Source organism: Zingiber officinale, chromosome 6B (assembly GCF_018446385.1).
Source record: "Zingiber officinale cultivar Zhangliang chromosome 6B, Zo_v1.1, whole genome shotgun sequence".
NCBI classification, from domain to species: Eukaryota; Viridiplantae; Streptophyta; class Magnoliopsida; order Zingiberales; family Zingiberaceae; genus Zingiber; species Zingiber officinale.
In genome coordinates, this window is record NC_055996.1 from 35,475,225 (window position 1) to 35,487,934 (window position 12,710).

At 37.5% G+C, this 12,710-nt stretch overlaps 2 protein-coding genes across 7 annotated transcripts; both read right to left on the bottom strand.

Annotated features, from left to right (window-relative positions):
* Positions 1-2,422: 2,422 nt before the first annotated feature.
* Positions 2,423-5,927, bottom strand: LOC121992356 (pentatricopeptide repeat-containing protein At2g46050, mitochondrial-like). Of its 6 annotated transcripts, XM_042546672.1 has the most exons (5): positions 5,734-5,749; positions 5,549-5,643; positions 3,956-5,487; positions 3,522-3,716; positions 2,425-2,627 (listed from the first exon to the last, which is right to left on the bottom strand). In XM_042546672.1, the coding sequence occupies exon 3, from the start codon at positions 5,472-5,474 to the stop codon at positions 4,119-4,121; it is 1,356 nt and encodes a 451-aa protein (XP_042402606.1). In that variant the 5' UTR covers positions 5,475-5,487; positions 5,549-5,643; positions 5,734-5,749; the 3' UTR covers positions 2,425-2,627; positions 3,522-3,716; positions 3,956-4,118. The 6 variants fall into 6 exon arrangements, with proteins under 6 accessions (XP_042402603.1, XP_042402602.1, XP_042402606.1 ...); XM_042546670.1 differs by having other exon boundaries at positions 3,956-5,643; positions 5,734-5,927; XM_042546671.1 differs by lacking the exon at positions 5,734-5,749 and having other exon boundaries at positions 5,549-5,658.
* A 2,674-nt stretch (positions 5,928-8,601) lies between these two features.
* On the bottom strand, positions 8,602-10,651 carry LOC121990909 (protein FAR1-RELATED SEQUENCE 5-like). The gene is made up of 3 exons (XM_042544957.1): positions 10,495-10,651; positions 9,447-10,434; positions 8,602-8,905 (listed from the first exon to the last, which is right to left on the bottom strand). Exons 1-3 carry the CDS (start codon positions 10,649-10,651, stop codon positions 8,602-8,604), a joined length of 1,449 nt encoding a protein of 482 aa, XP_042400891.1.
* Between the last annotated feature and the right edge of the window lie 2,059 nt (positions 10,652-12,710).

Sequence of the window (12,710 nt, forward strand, 5' to 3'; positions counted from 1 at the left end):
TCAACGTTGAAATCTTCTATGAAATTATTCTTTCGTAATTTTTAAATCTGGACTGATTTTCATCTAACAATCAACTGTATATATCCATTTATCAATTACTCTATTGAATTTGAATATTGCATTTGGAGAACGGCTATTTCCAACATAACTTTAACAATAACAGTCAATTGGTAATGACCATCAATCGACTACTGCCTAAATAGTCGAGTCACACAGTTGAATAGAAATATTATGTTCGCTACAATAGTTATAATAGTCGACTGCTCAACACCATCAATCGACTAATAGTCAAACAGTCAAGTTTCCAATTAAGTTCTAAACTTTTCATTTACTAGAATAGTGACAACAATTGAATGTTATTCTCCAACAATTAATTGATGATGAATAGTCGAGTTTCAGATATTTTGTTCATTATAATATTAATCGATTGTCCATACCTATCAATCGACTAATCTTCAACAAACGCCCTTACACCTTCTCAAATTTTGAATTTAGGGTTTAAGAGTTCATTAGTTGATTGCTACTACCTAGTAGTTAATTGATACCTTTATTTCAGCCTTACCAATCGTAAAATTTTTCTTGCCTAGTATCTGGTTGATCTCAATCTGCCAAGACTTTCTTTGCACAAAATCCAAATAATCTTGATCTACTAGGGCTTTCCGTTGCCTATTATCCGATCAACCTTGATATGTAAAAACTTCATCATAGTCTAACATCCTATCAACCTTGACCTTTTAGGATTTCACCACTAGCAAACATCTGATCTTCCTTGACCTATTTGAACTTACTTCTCATGCCTAATATTCGATCTTTCATGACCTGTCAAGACTTCACTTCTCATGCCTAACATCCGATCCTTCATGACATGTTTGGACTTCCCTATTGCCAAATATCTGGATCTTCTTGACCTATTTAGACTTTCCTCATTGTCAAGTGTCTAATTAATCTTGACTCACTTGGATTTCACATCTCATGTTAAGTGTCTGGTCCTCTATGGTCCACTTGGAGTTCGCCTTTGTCAACTCTCTGTTGGACTTTCAATTGTCAAGTGTTTGGTCCTCTATGACTTACTTGGACTTCATCTCTCATGTCATCTCCTTGTTGGACTTCCAACTATCAAATGTTTAGTCAACCATGACCTACCTAGACTTCTCTATTGACAACTCTCTATTGAACTTTCGGCTTCCAAGTATCGATCAACCATGGTCGACTTGGACTTTTCTATTATCAAATATTCTATCAATCTTGACCTACTTAACTTTTCTCTTGGCCATCCACATTCAAATCAATCTTGGTCAATCTGACTCGAGATCGATTGCATTGATAATCTCTCTCTATAACAAATTCTCCTTCTACTTAATGTCTCGCTCTTATCAACAAACATATTAATCAAATATTGAAATTCATCTCGAGCCAACTCAAACTTGGTCAACCAATCTTGGTCAACCAATCTTGGTCAATTTTGATCGGAGATCGATTACGCCAATATTTACACCAACTTCTCTACTCTTGTTTCTGAATTATGAAATCTTGCTCTCTTTCAACTTCAATTCTTCAATTCTAATAGAAGGAAGTTTATCTCAGTCTCGGAAAGACATGAAAATATTCACTTCGAATGTGAATCTAGATGGCATTCAATTTATCGATAATGAATTAAACAACTTTCAATAGTCGAGATATAAGAAAATATCAAAATTTCTAAGATTAACTCCACCTTTAAAATTATTTATTTTTATTAAATATTTTAAGAAAATTACTCTTTTATCCAGAAAAATATATGTAAAATATAAGTATTGCAAAACCTCTTATAAATTTCAATTATATGGCAGCAATTCAATTTGGAGTCAGAATATTCGCAAACATAACATAACTATAAGAGTGAAGGCACTCATTGATTGCTGTGAATTTATTAGCTGAGCCCAGAAGATTATTACAATCCTCGACATCTTCAAGCAACACTAACTGCCTTTCATCAGCTGTTAACAAAGTTTCGTATAAGGATTCTGGTTCGTTCCACCTTATGGTTATTGAATCTTTCTATATCCACTAGAACTTCTGCACCAGTTTCTCGATTGACTTCTGTCTCAATTTATATAGCCCTTTTTGTTTGCTTCATCAGACTCAAATGCAACTGGTTTATTATTCTCTTTTTCCTCTTTTTAAGCAATTGATGTTCTTCCTGAGAAGGAAAGACTCATGGTTTGTCACACGTGAAAAATTCATGATTGAATTTGAGTATCTTGTCCATGTACAAATATCTCCATATTCCCTTGCACATGACAGAGAACACGTTCCTTTCTGTTTCACATTAACTGCAAGTCCAATGGATAATTCAGAAAATCTCAAGAAAAATTCTTAAGGATAGACACATAAATGATGAGACTCATCATTTTACTTTTTATGGATCCCATCATTTATGTGTCTATCCTTAAGAGTTTTCTTTGAGATTTTTCCTTAAGAATATCATTTCTTATTCAGAAAATGCATCCACTGAGTCTTACTTTTTCTCTTCTCTTCTTATACTCTAGAAATTATAAGAGCAGCATCTAAATTCACCCTGCATCTTTATTATATGCTTTACCCAGCCAGATCCAAATTGCCATCTTCATATGTCATGTTGCGCTTATCTGAAACAATTCCAATTGATCGAATATTTACTTACTGGTCACAGCTGTAAGATCAAGAAGAGCAGTAGAGTATGAATAAAGCTTTTAAATTTTTAAATATTTTAAAGGCTTATTGCATAAAATAAAATTTTAATTTTCAAGATTAATTAATTTGAAATCAATTAAGGTTTTAAAATAATACGCTAAGGTTAAAAGCAAGAATGAAAAATAATATAATGATTTAATTTGATTCGATAACTCTTAGGTACTTTCCCTATCACTCCTTGTTAAATTGAAAACCATTAAGAGGCAAAGAAACCTTTACAAAATTTGGCTTACAAATCTATTTACAGTAAAGTACAAAAAATAAAAAACAAGCAACAGTCAAGTAATTTGATAGCTAAGAAGAATAATATTAAAATGAATATACTGAGCTGTTAGAATGGTCGATGTTTGTAGAAAACTTTTGGAAGGAAATGAATGCAAACTTTTTTCTGAGTGATTGTTGTAATTCTTAGTTTTTTTTCATGTATGGGATGTGCAACACAGACGTCTATTTGTAGTATCTGTTTGGCATTATGTGATCGACCATTTGTCATCCTGGACGATCAAATTAAGAGATTCGATTGTTTTCTATTTTGGTCGACCACATTCTACACTTTGGTTAACTAGATCGAAAGCCAGGTATCCAACTTTGTCTAATTTATTTACCAACTATATTATCTAGTCGACCACCATGTATATTTTGGTCAACCAACCTTCGTTGATCAATTTTTATCTAGTTGTTAATTGGGTACTTAATCGACTATTACTGTTTATTGCGTCGACCAACTTGGATAAACTTCGAGTTATCCAAAAGGTTCTCTCCTAATTTTTTTTCCTTTGTCTAATATTTGACCTACTATGATCTCTTACCTGCTTATTATCCGGTCTTTAAGGACTTCTTGCTCTTGCCAAATGTCTAGTCCACCTGCCCCATTTAGACTTTTTCTCGTATGCCAAATGTCCAGTCCACTTGACTCTGCTAAATGTGTGGTCCATTTGACACATTTGCTCTTCATTCCTAGCAACTCCAATTGGTCTTTCCCATTTTTTCTTTCAAGTTTATACCTGTACACTTGACAGGTAAATTAGATTACACAATAGCTAATTTTAAACTGAAAATTCAAATAGAGGAGAAAAAGAAACCCATCACAATGTGCAGAATATAAAGTACAGAATCTGTATTCGTTCAATCAGATAACCAAAGAAACAATTCTGCTCGTAGAATATCAATTTATATTTATAACAATCTTTTATAGATCCGATGAAAGGAAAAACATAAATGTTTAGTATGATCTGATACTCACATATCAAATGTCTGGTTCTCTAGCTCCCAGTTTAAATCTCGCCGAGGAGCACCAAGTTTAGTCATGTAGCACAAGGCTGCAGGATGTATCAGGAAATCTGTCTCATAAAAGCCAACATCTTACAGAACATGAGCCCGGATAGAAGTAAGAAAATTCAGTATAATCACCCGCAAATATAATCTGTGATTGTATCGCAAATGTAATATCTATTTCTCATTGACCAAATTACTGTATCCAACATACAATATATTTCTTGATCTTGTAAATGTATTCTATCATGGGAGACGAAAGTGTGAACTTTGCCACCAATCTCTATCCAACTACAACCAGGTATTTTGAGACTGCACATTTGCTTCATCCTCCTCCTCAGATATGACACGTTTTCCCAATGGCCTTCAGTTACATATATATTAGACAAAAGAGCATAATTAACTAATTTCCTTGGCTCCAAATAGAAGAGCTTTTCTGCAACCCATTCTGCCAATTTAGCATTGCGATGGACATTGCACGCACCAATTAAGGCTCCAAGAACACTCGCATCAGGTTCGAATGGCATGCTAGCTAGGACATCAGAAGCCTCATCTAGATAACCTGCTCTGCTAAGTAGATCAATTAGACATGCAAAATGCTCCGAGCTTGGTTTTATTTGGTAGTTCTTAATCATAGTACTGAAATAGTGCACTCCTGCATCCACAAATCCAGCATGACTGCAGGCAGAGATTACTGCTAAAAATGTGATTCTGTTAGGTTTTATACCATCATGTAACATTACCTCAAACTTATTAATGGCTTCCATTGCCAATCCATGATGAGCATAGGAAGAAATCATGGAAGACCAAGTCACACAATCAGGTGTAGGTATCAAAGAAAATGCTCGGGCAGAATTGTCGATGCTGCCGCACTTTGCATATGCTATGATAAGAGCATTACCAATGGACAAATATGCTTGAAACCCATTTTTTACTACATAACCATGAACTTGTGTAGCCTCATTCGAAGATGCTAAATTAGCACAAGTGCTGAGAATACTCGCAAGTGTTAATCCATCTGGTTTTAGCCTGCCTCGAAGCATATTATTAAAAAGCATTAGAGCTTCTTTGCCTTCGCCACACTTCCCATAACCAACTATTATAGTGTTCCAACAAACAACATTCTTATTATCCATTCTATCAAATACATGGCGAGCATCCTTAATGACTGCACATTTGGCGTACATATCTACCAAGGAACTACCAACAACTAAATCAGATTCAAGGGCTAATTTTATAATCAAACAATGAGTCTGAATTCCTAAATCATAACAAATCATTCGGCTACAGAAATTTATCAAACTACTGAACGTAAAACCATCTCCTATAAAGCCTTCAGTCCTCATCGAATGAAACAGATTAAAAGCTTCTCTTTTATAATCATTCAATAAGTAACAAGACAACATTATGTTCCACACCGCCAAATCTTTTGAAGCCATATCATCGAACACCTTACGAGCCTCTCGAACAAAACGACATTTTGAATACATGTTTGACAGAGCACTGCCAACAAAGACATCATAAGCAACTCCAAATTTCATAGTCAAGCAATGCAACTGTTTACCTAGCAAGTGGTCATTCAATCTCAAGGAAAGCCTGAGGAGGCGTATGAAATTTCTGCTCTTAAGGTTTGACCTATTTGTTACTTCTCTGTTCGTTCTACAAGCATTACAAGGATATGGCTGATCGGAAGTTACCAAACTGGAATGAGAAAGAAAAACATGAGAGGCACGAAATCTTAACACCAACCTCCTGCAAGAGATCATGATTCCTTTTGGACGTGCCACTGAACAAATGGCGAGCGTGCATTGTTGGCGATAAGAAGCACCCGTCTCGCGTTGTATTGGAACGGCAAAATTACTCAAATTATGTAATAAAAAAATAGGAAATCGACCAGCTAATCACCGAAAGGAGTGAAGAAGCTGAAGCTGTTTTTACCGGAGGAGGGCGCATTCAAAATTATGGAATTCGCATTTTTTTTAAAAATTTTTTATCAAAGGATGCATTTAATTTTAAAAATGATTTTTCATCTTTTAATTCTAAAATATAAATATAAATATAAATATATAGAGAAATGTTATGCTGGGCGACGCTTTGTGTGCGACCATGAGCGATGCGTAGACGTGGTACCGCCAGCTCGGTTTCACTACAAATAAAATAATCCATGGAAGTTACTCTCTCCCTTTCTCACATTTGTTCAAAATTTCGGCGGCGCTTATTACCAAAAATAAAATCTTCCTCGCCGCTCTCTCTCTCTCCCTCCCTCTCCCTCCCCGCTCTCTCTCCCTCGCTCTCGGTCCCCTCCGGCGTCCGTCCTCCGGGCGACCTGACGCTTCCCCGGAAAGTTCAATATTTTTGGTCTGGATCCCCCCCCCCCCCCCCCCCCCTCGATCCCTCCGCCGAAACTCGTCCCTCGCGCTCCCGGCCGGAAAGTTGCTCTGGCGTCTTCAATCGCAGGTCTACTGTGAGATCCTACCACCTCACTCTAATTTAATTTCTTAATCCACACCATTATTACCTTGTGAAATCGGTATAAAAATAGTTGTAATAATTGTATAAAGATGCACCACGGCTTTGCTCCCATTTCTAACCGTTGCATCAACTACTACGACTGATGAAACCGTGCTTGTAGGATATGACTTGGATTGGTCGTGGTAGAAGGTCGGAAGGACTTATGCTACGACCTGGATGGTCAACGGCTCCAACAACCGCCTGCTCTCCGGTGGACTTTCATTTGCTGCTACAAGGTGTAGCAGCTTCATGGGGACGAAGCTGCTACAACGTGTAGCAGTTAACTGTGCATGAAGCTGCCACACCTTGTAGCAGCTACCTTGTCATTTTCTAGCAGAGATTAACGTACTCGGTACCCATAGTTTTCATATTGTCTATATCAACTCGATTCAAAAATTATTTTTAAAAAAAATTTTCACTGCTTCAGCGCCTTTCCTGCTACAGATTAATTGGAATTCTCTCTCCTTCGCTCCCTCCGTCTCCCTCGTCTTCGTCGAAGGTCGTCCGGCTGACCACTTGGGCCCCTGCCGGGTAAGTGAAAGGTCGACTGCACCAACCGCCTGCTATCCGGTGGACTTTGATTTGCAGCTACAAGGTGTTGCAGCTTCATGCAGACGAAGCTGCTACAACGTGTAGCAGTTAAATCAAAGTGAATCTGCCACACCTTGTAGCAGCTAACTTGGTTAGTCGGATTTCTAGCCCCTCTATTTTCTAGCATAGATTAACACTACACTTTAGCCATAGTTTTCATATTGTGTATATCAACTTGATTGAAAAATTATTTTTGATCCATGACTTTTCGCTCTTTCAGCGCCTTTCCTGCTACAAGATGATTGGAACATGTATATACATTTGATTTAAAATTTTTAAAAATTTTTTTTGCTTCTGCAGGGCCATGTGTTTAGGTTTGCTGCTACACGGTGTAGCAGCTTCCTAAACTAATAACTTGCTACACCTGTTTGTAGTTGTATATCATATTGCTTAAAGGCGCTGAAAAAAGTGATATGTGATGCTGCATCGGCTTTGCTTTGGTTTGCAAAGCGTTGTAGTAGCTACTATGACTAATAACTGCCACACATTGTAGCATTTACATATACATGTAGCTTCCACAACTTGTTGCATTTACCCAAATTTGTATTTCTTTGTTATTGTTTTATTTACCTTTAAAAAGTTTGTAAGTAACTTCCATGTTTCAGTAAATTATAATCTATTGGATGTATGTGTGTGGTGCTTACCGCTAGTAAAACTGTCAGACGTTGTAGCAGCATGCTACCTCGTCTAGCAGCTCTTAATGAATATAAATATATTTGGTATTAATACGTGTGACCGGTGTGACCTTAGCAGATCATGTCACGTCACTGAATTAGATTCTACATCTTATATCAGCTAATCCTCACTAATTGCCATATAGTGTAGCAACTAATATGCGTTATGTGGAAATGATAGATCGGTGATATGTGCAATAATAACTTAATCCGGTGTTTACAAATAGAGTAATATATGGTAGTTGCCGCTACAAAATGTAGTAGCTACTTAGTACGAGGATAACATGTTATAGCACCCATACATTTCACTAATATAATTACCTGAGAAAGTAATGTCAAAACATTTACATTTCGAGAGCATGTTCAGATATATTTTGCATAATGTTCAATACCTCTAGGATCGCCTGTGTTACTCTCTTCAACTTAGAGACTAGAGAGTGGTAGTACCTATCCTCAGAACGGAAAGGGCAAGGTGTTAGACCCTACAAGATTAGTGCAAAAATTATAAGATAAATATGCGTCCAAATTGAAATCCTAAAATACACAAAAACATGATTGTACCAGCTATAAATGTCAAATCTTCTTCATACGATTCGTCGTCGTTGGTATTATCCTTCTCTGTAGCATTTGATCTGGAAATCGTATAGTTATTTACTATATTATTTTTGGATGATATAAATTGATATGCACAGCTAAATATGTATGATCTAAGGTGATAACTAATGGACGCATACCTCTACTGCAGTAAAGGACAATTGCGCTTGTCGTGTGAGACACCTCGGTGACCGCATCCACGACATAGCCTCGCTTTTGAGGTTATTGTCTCTTTTGACAATTTCAATCATTTTCCACACCCCTTTGCCCTGACCAAAGAAGGGTCAACAATAGAGGGCCCCCCATCGATGCCTTGGTTTCTTTGACTTTGGTTGTCATTTTTACTGCTAATGTTAAGCTCTTGAAGTTTACTGTATATACAATCAAATTGATCATCTAACATGTTTGTCCCCTCATCAGTTAAAGATGCAACATCAATAACTACTGAAGCTTTATAGGATAGCCTAGAGTGTCTTGCCATCAATTTTGCATCTGGAGTGTCGATGGAAGTTTGCGCACCAAAGTCATAGATTGCCCCCACCTTGGCATTTCTTGTCCATCAGTTGAGTATGTACTTATCAGGAAGTAGAAACACTTGGTTGATACGAAAAAATGCTAACATATGCCTACATGGAATACCCTCAAATTCAAATTTACTACAACTACATGATATGTAGTCTGCAAGTTTGTCATGTGTGAGGACCCTTGGCTTTGCAGATGAACCACTTTGAAAATTCATGACATGGTAACCCACTAAATCACCAACCATAGATGCTTGTTGCACATAATAACCATGACTCACACTCATTTCACTTTGAAAGTCCAACCATTTTTTTTTTGGTGTACACCCTGACCATTTGATATTCCATAGGCCAGTTTGTCTTAATCTTAGGTTGCTCGACCATATCAATATGGTCGGCAACTAACTCATTGTGTCGTTGGTGTCGCAATGCTCTATTAAAACGTGTGATAAAATCCATCAAGGAGTTCTTATGTGATACATACTTCTTGAAAAATGAATGTGAGCTTTCAGATCGCTGACTGCTTGACATTCCAGCAGAAAAAACATGGTTAAAAAATAATGGGACCCACCTTTGTCTTATTTCATACATCAATGTTAACCAATCATTGTTCTCCAATCCAGAACACTTGATAACTTCTTCCCATGTCTTATCAAATTCGGCTGGGGATGAGGAGTTAACAATTACATCCTTTATCATTTGATAGTAGTTGCGAAAAGTCAAGGGGGGTAATTTATCTTGAAATTTATTGAGTATATGGCACAAACAATACCGATGCACTGTTTGAGGTAAAACCTGGCCAATAACCTTCATCAACGTTGGATCTTGATCGGTGATAATCACAGTTGGTGGATCTTTAGGCATTGCTTCAATGAACTTTGTAAGCAACCAAACAAACGACTCAGTTTTCTCATCACTTAAAAAGACGCAACCGAATACGATGCTCTGATGATGATGATTAACTCCTATGAAGGGTGTGAAAATCAATCCATATTTGTTGGTGTTATAGGTTGTATCAAATACAACAGCATCACCAAAGACACTGTATGCCCTCATTGATACATGATCAGCCCATAAACACCTAGTGAATCTTCCTGTTGAATCAATCTCATAAGCATAGAAAAAGGCGGAATTCTTCTCTTTCTCAGTCGCAAAAAACTCAATCAGTGTTTCAGCGTCAATTCGCTTTTGTTCATCCCTTAACTCTCTCTCAAAGTTTCTAATATCCCGTTCCGTGCAACCTAGAAACTCAGGGTCTTCGGAATCTATCTCCAATAATCGGACTTGTTGACAAGTTGGGATATTAGCTTCTGCAAACTGCTGCGTCAAAACTTTCTTGGCTTTAGAAACATGGCGATGTGAGCGGAGCAAATGCACCTTCGAAGGTGTTGAGAGTGGATGATTATGACTTTCCAAGAATTTAGTGGCAATCCAATTTGCCCCGGTCTGTTCTTTAACAAGTGATAGTTTTGCCCTACATCCAGTCCTTACTTCCCCACGTGCTCTTTCCTTTACACTGTCAACTTGAGCAACTTTTTTCCATTTTTCATCTGTATGTCCTTCTTTAAAGCATACAAATTATTTTCATCCAACTTCATTTGTCCGCTTATTCTTCTTACTGTTGCCTAATCTTGCACTAAAGTCGGATTCACGTGCATATTGATTATAGAACGTGAACACCTCCTCCAATGATGGAAATTCCATCCCAATCTGTGGTTTTCGATCTTCCCCCACTTGGAGATTGTATAGGTGAGGACCCTCAAAGGTGTCTGCCATTGCTAGAGGATGACATATTTAGGACCGATTGTAGGTATGAATTACAATCAATGATGATGACTAATTATGTTAAAATATTAGATTGCGGAAATGGTTATATGATCGAAGATATAAGTACGATAATCTAAAAGGCGAAAATATTCCATCTGAACCCTTACCGTCGTAACCCTATTCCCAAAGTGAAGAGTCAAAATAACTTACAAAAGTCGAAGAATCGAAGGCGGAAACAAGATGTCGCAGTGAGGTTGGGGGGAGCTGCGACGGTCCCGACGGTCGAACTTAAGATGGGAGAAGCAGTTTCTATAGATTAGCTGATACACTCAGTAGTAGTTTCTATAGATTAACTGCTACACATTTTCGGAGAAGGCACCGACTGTGAGCTGCTGATTTCTTTAGCATTTAATTCGAATTAGTTTCTAGACATTGTAGCAACTACCCCCTATATGGAGATCTAACTCGTGTATTGGTTACTGTCGATTCAGATTCTCTTTGTAGCATCTACTACATAAATACATAATATATACAAGGAAACAATTAGTATGCTTTTCGCCTTTCCCAGATACCTCACAGAAATCAGAGTAATGACATCAGCTAGTTTGCAGTACTTGTAACTTGTTACAACCGTAACTGCTACAACAATAAGTTATAAGTTTTTTGTCAGCCGTAACTGCTATATCATCACCTTAAGTATATTTACATTTCTTCGGCCTCATCCGTTGCTACATTGGTGTAGCAGCTATAATGTTGTAGCTGCTACAACGTGGACCTAATAGCTGCTACACTTTCTGCCTTCTGGTAGCTTGTTAAGAGGTGATGCGACACTATGTCGCAGTTCCGGCCGAATAGTTGCTACACTTTGAAGTAGCCAACGGTCGAACAAACTATTTCGTACAATTAACATCTTAGAAATATAGCTTGGAAATAAATTTTTACAAACCTTGACACCTCCAATAAATATACAGACGGACGTGGTCTGTGTTGGTTTAGTTACAGACTAGTAACTGCTACACCTTAACGTAAGTTAAAATTATTATCACCAACTCCTCCCGGAGGTGTTAATATTGGAAGGGTAATTAAGTTCCTACAATGGTGTTTCTGTCTGCCATAACGTAGCTGCTCCAGCGTGGACGTCAGTTCCTGAGGTCGCGTGCTTGTTCAAGTATGCATTAGTCCACTTGAATATATCAGTTCATGCTTCTACGATACACTTACGACAGAAAATGAGAATAATAAAATAAAAAAAAATTCATGTGGTTAACACTATATTGTAGTAACTGCTACATAATGTAGTAGATACTTAGTACTTGGATAATAATGTATAGCACCCATACATTGAATTATTACAAAGACAAGAGCTAATAATGTTAATACATTTACATTTTCATTGCATCAGTGGTCATATATTGACCAGTGTTTAAAACCTCCAACAACACCTACTGCTCTCATACCAGCAACGTCATATTCATATAGGTCAAATATCATCCACATTCATCTCCATTCAAAAACACCCTTCATCAACCGTACAGAGTGTTGTGACCAGTAAAAGTGATTGTATTATTTTCCACATGCCTCGCATCCTTTATGACTGGCTGGGAAAACTTATTCGAGGCCATCATCCTCTCCCTAATGTACTCCAGCAGCCAAACCTCATCAACATACACGCATCAGGGCTTGACGATGGTATTTGGAATGAGGAACTAATTTTACGAGTATGGAACCATAATCTAGACCGTGGAAGGATACATGACCGCTTTGTCTTGGCCAAAATGGGAGCTTGATACACCTCACGTCAGTTGGTCGCGGATGGTCCAAGTTTGAGGAGGAGAGAATCACAAAGAATGTGCTCCATGACGATTCCTCAAGGCGATGAAGAAGCACTTTGTTGCGCACACATGATTTAAGACAGAAGTGAGAAACTTGCATGACCATCCGCCTATTATCCACGTATGTTGATGAGAGCTAGACGATGATGATTGTATTAAGGAAATAGGATTTAACATATGGAACTGTACTCTAGAGTGTAGAAGGCTAGTTGACCGCTTTGCCTTTTCTGATTTGG

Coding starts and splice junctions, on each gene's coding strand:
- LOC121992356 (XM_042546669.1), bottom strand. CDS start 5,750: ATGATCTCTTGCAGGAGGTTGGTGTTAAGATTTCGTGCCTCTCATGTT.
- LOC121990909 (XM_042544957.1), bottom strand. CDS start 10,651: ATGGCAGACACCTTTGAGGGTCCTCACCTATACAATCTCCAAGTGGGG. Junction 10,435..10,494: donor TAGTGCAAGATTAGGCAACA/GTAAGAAGAATA, acceptor GCTTTAAAGAAG/GACATACAGATGAAAAATGG. Junction 8,906..9,446: donor ATGTATGAAATAAGACAAAG/GTGGGTCCCATT, acceptor CTGATGGACAAG/AAATGCCAAGGTGGGGGCAA.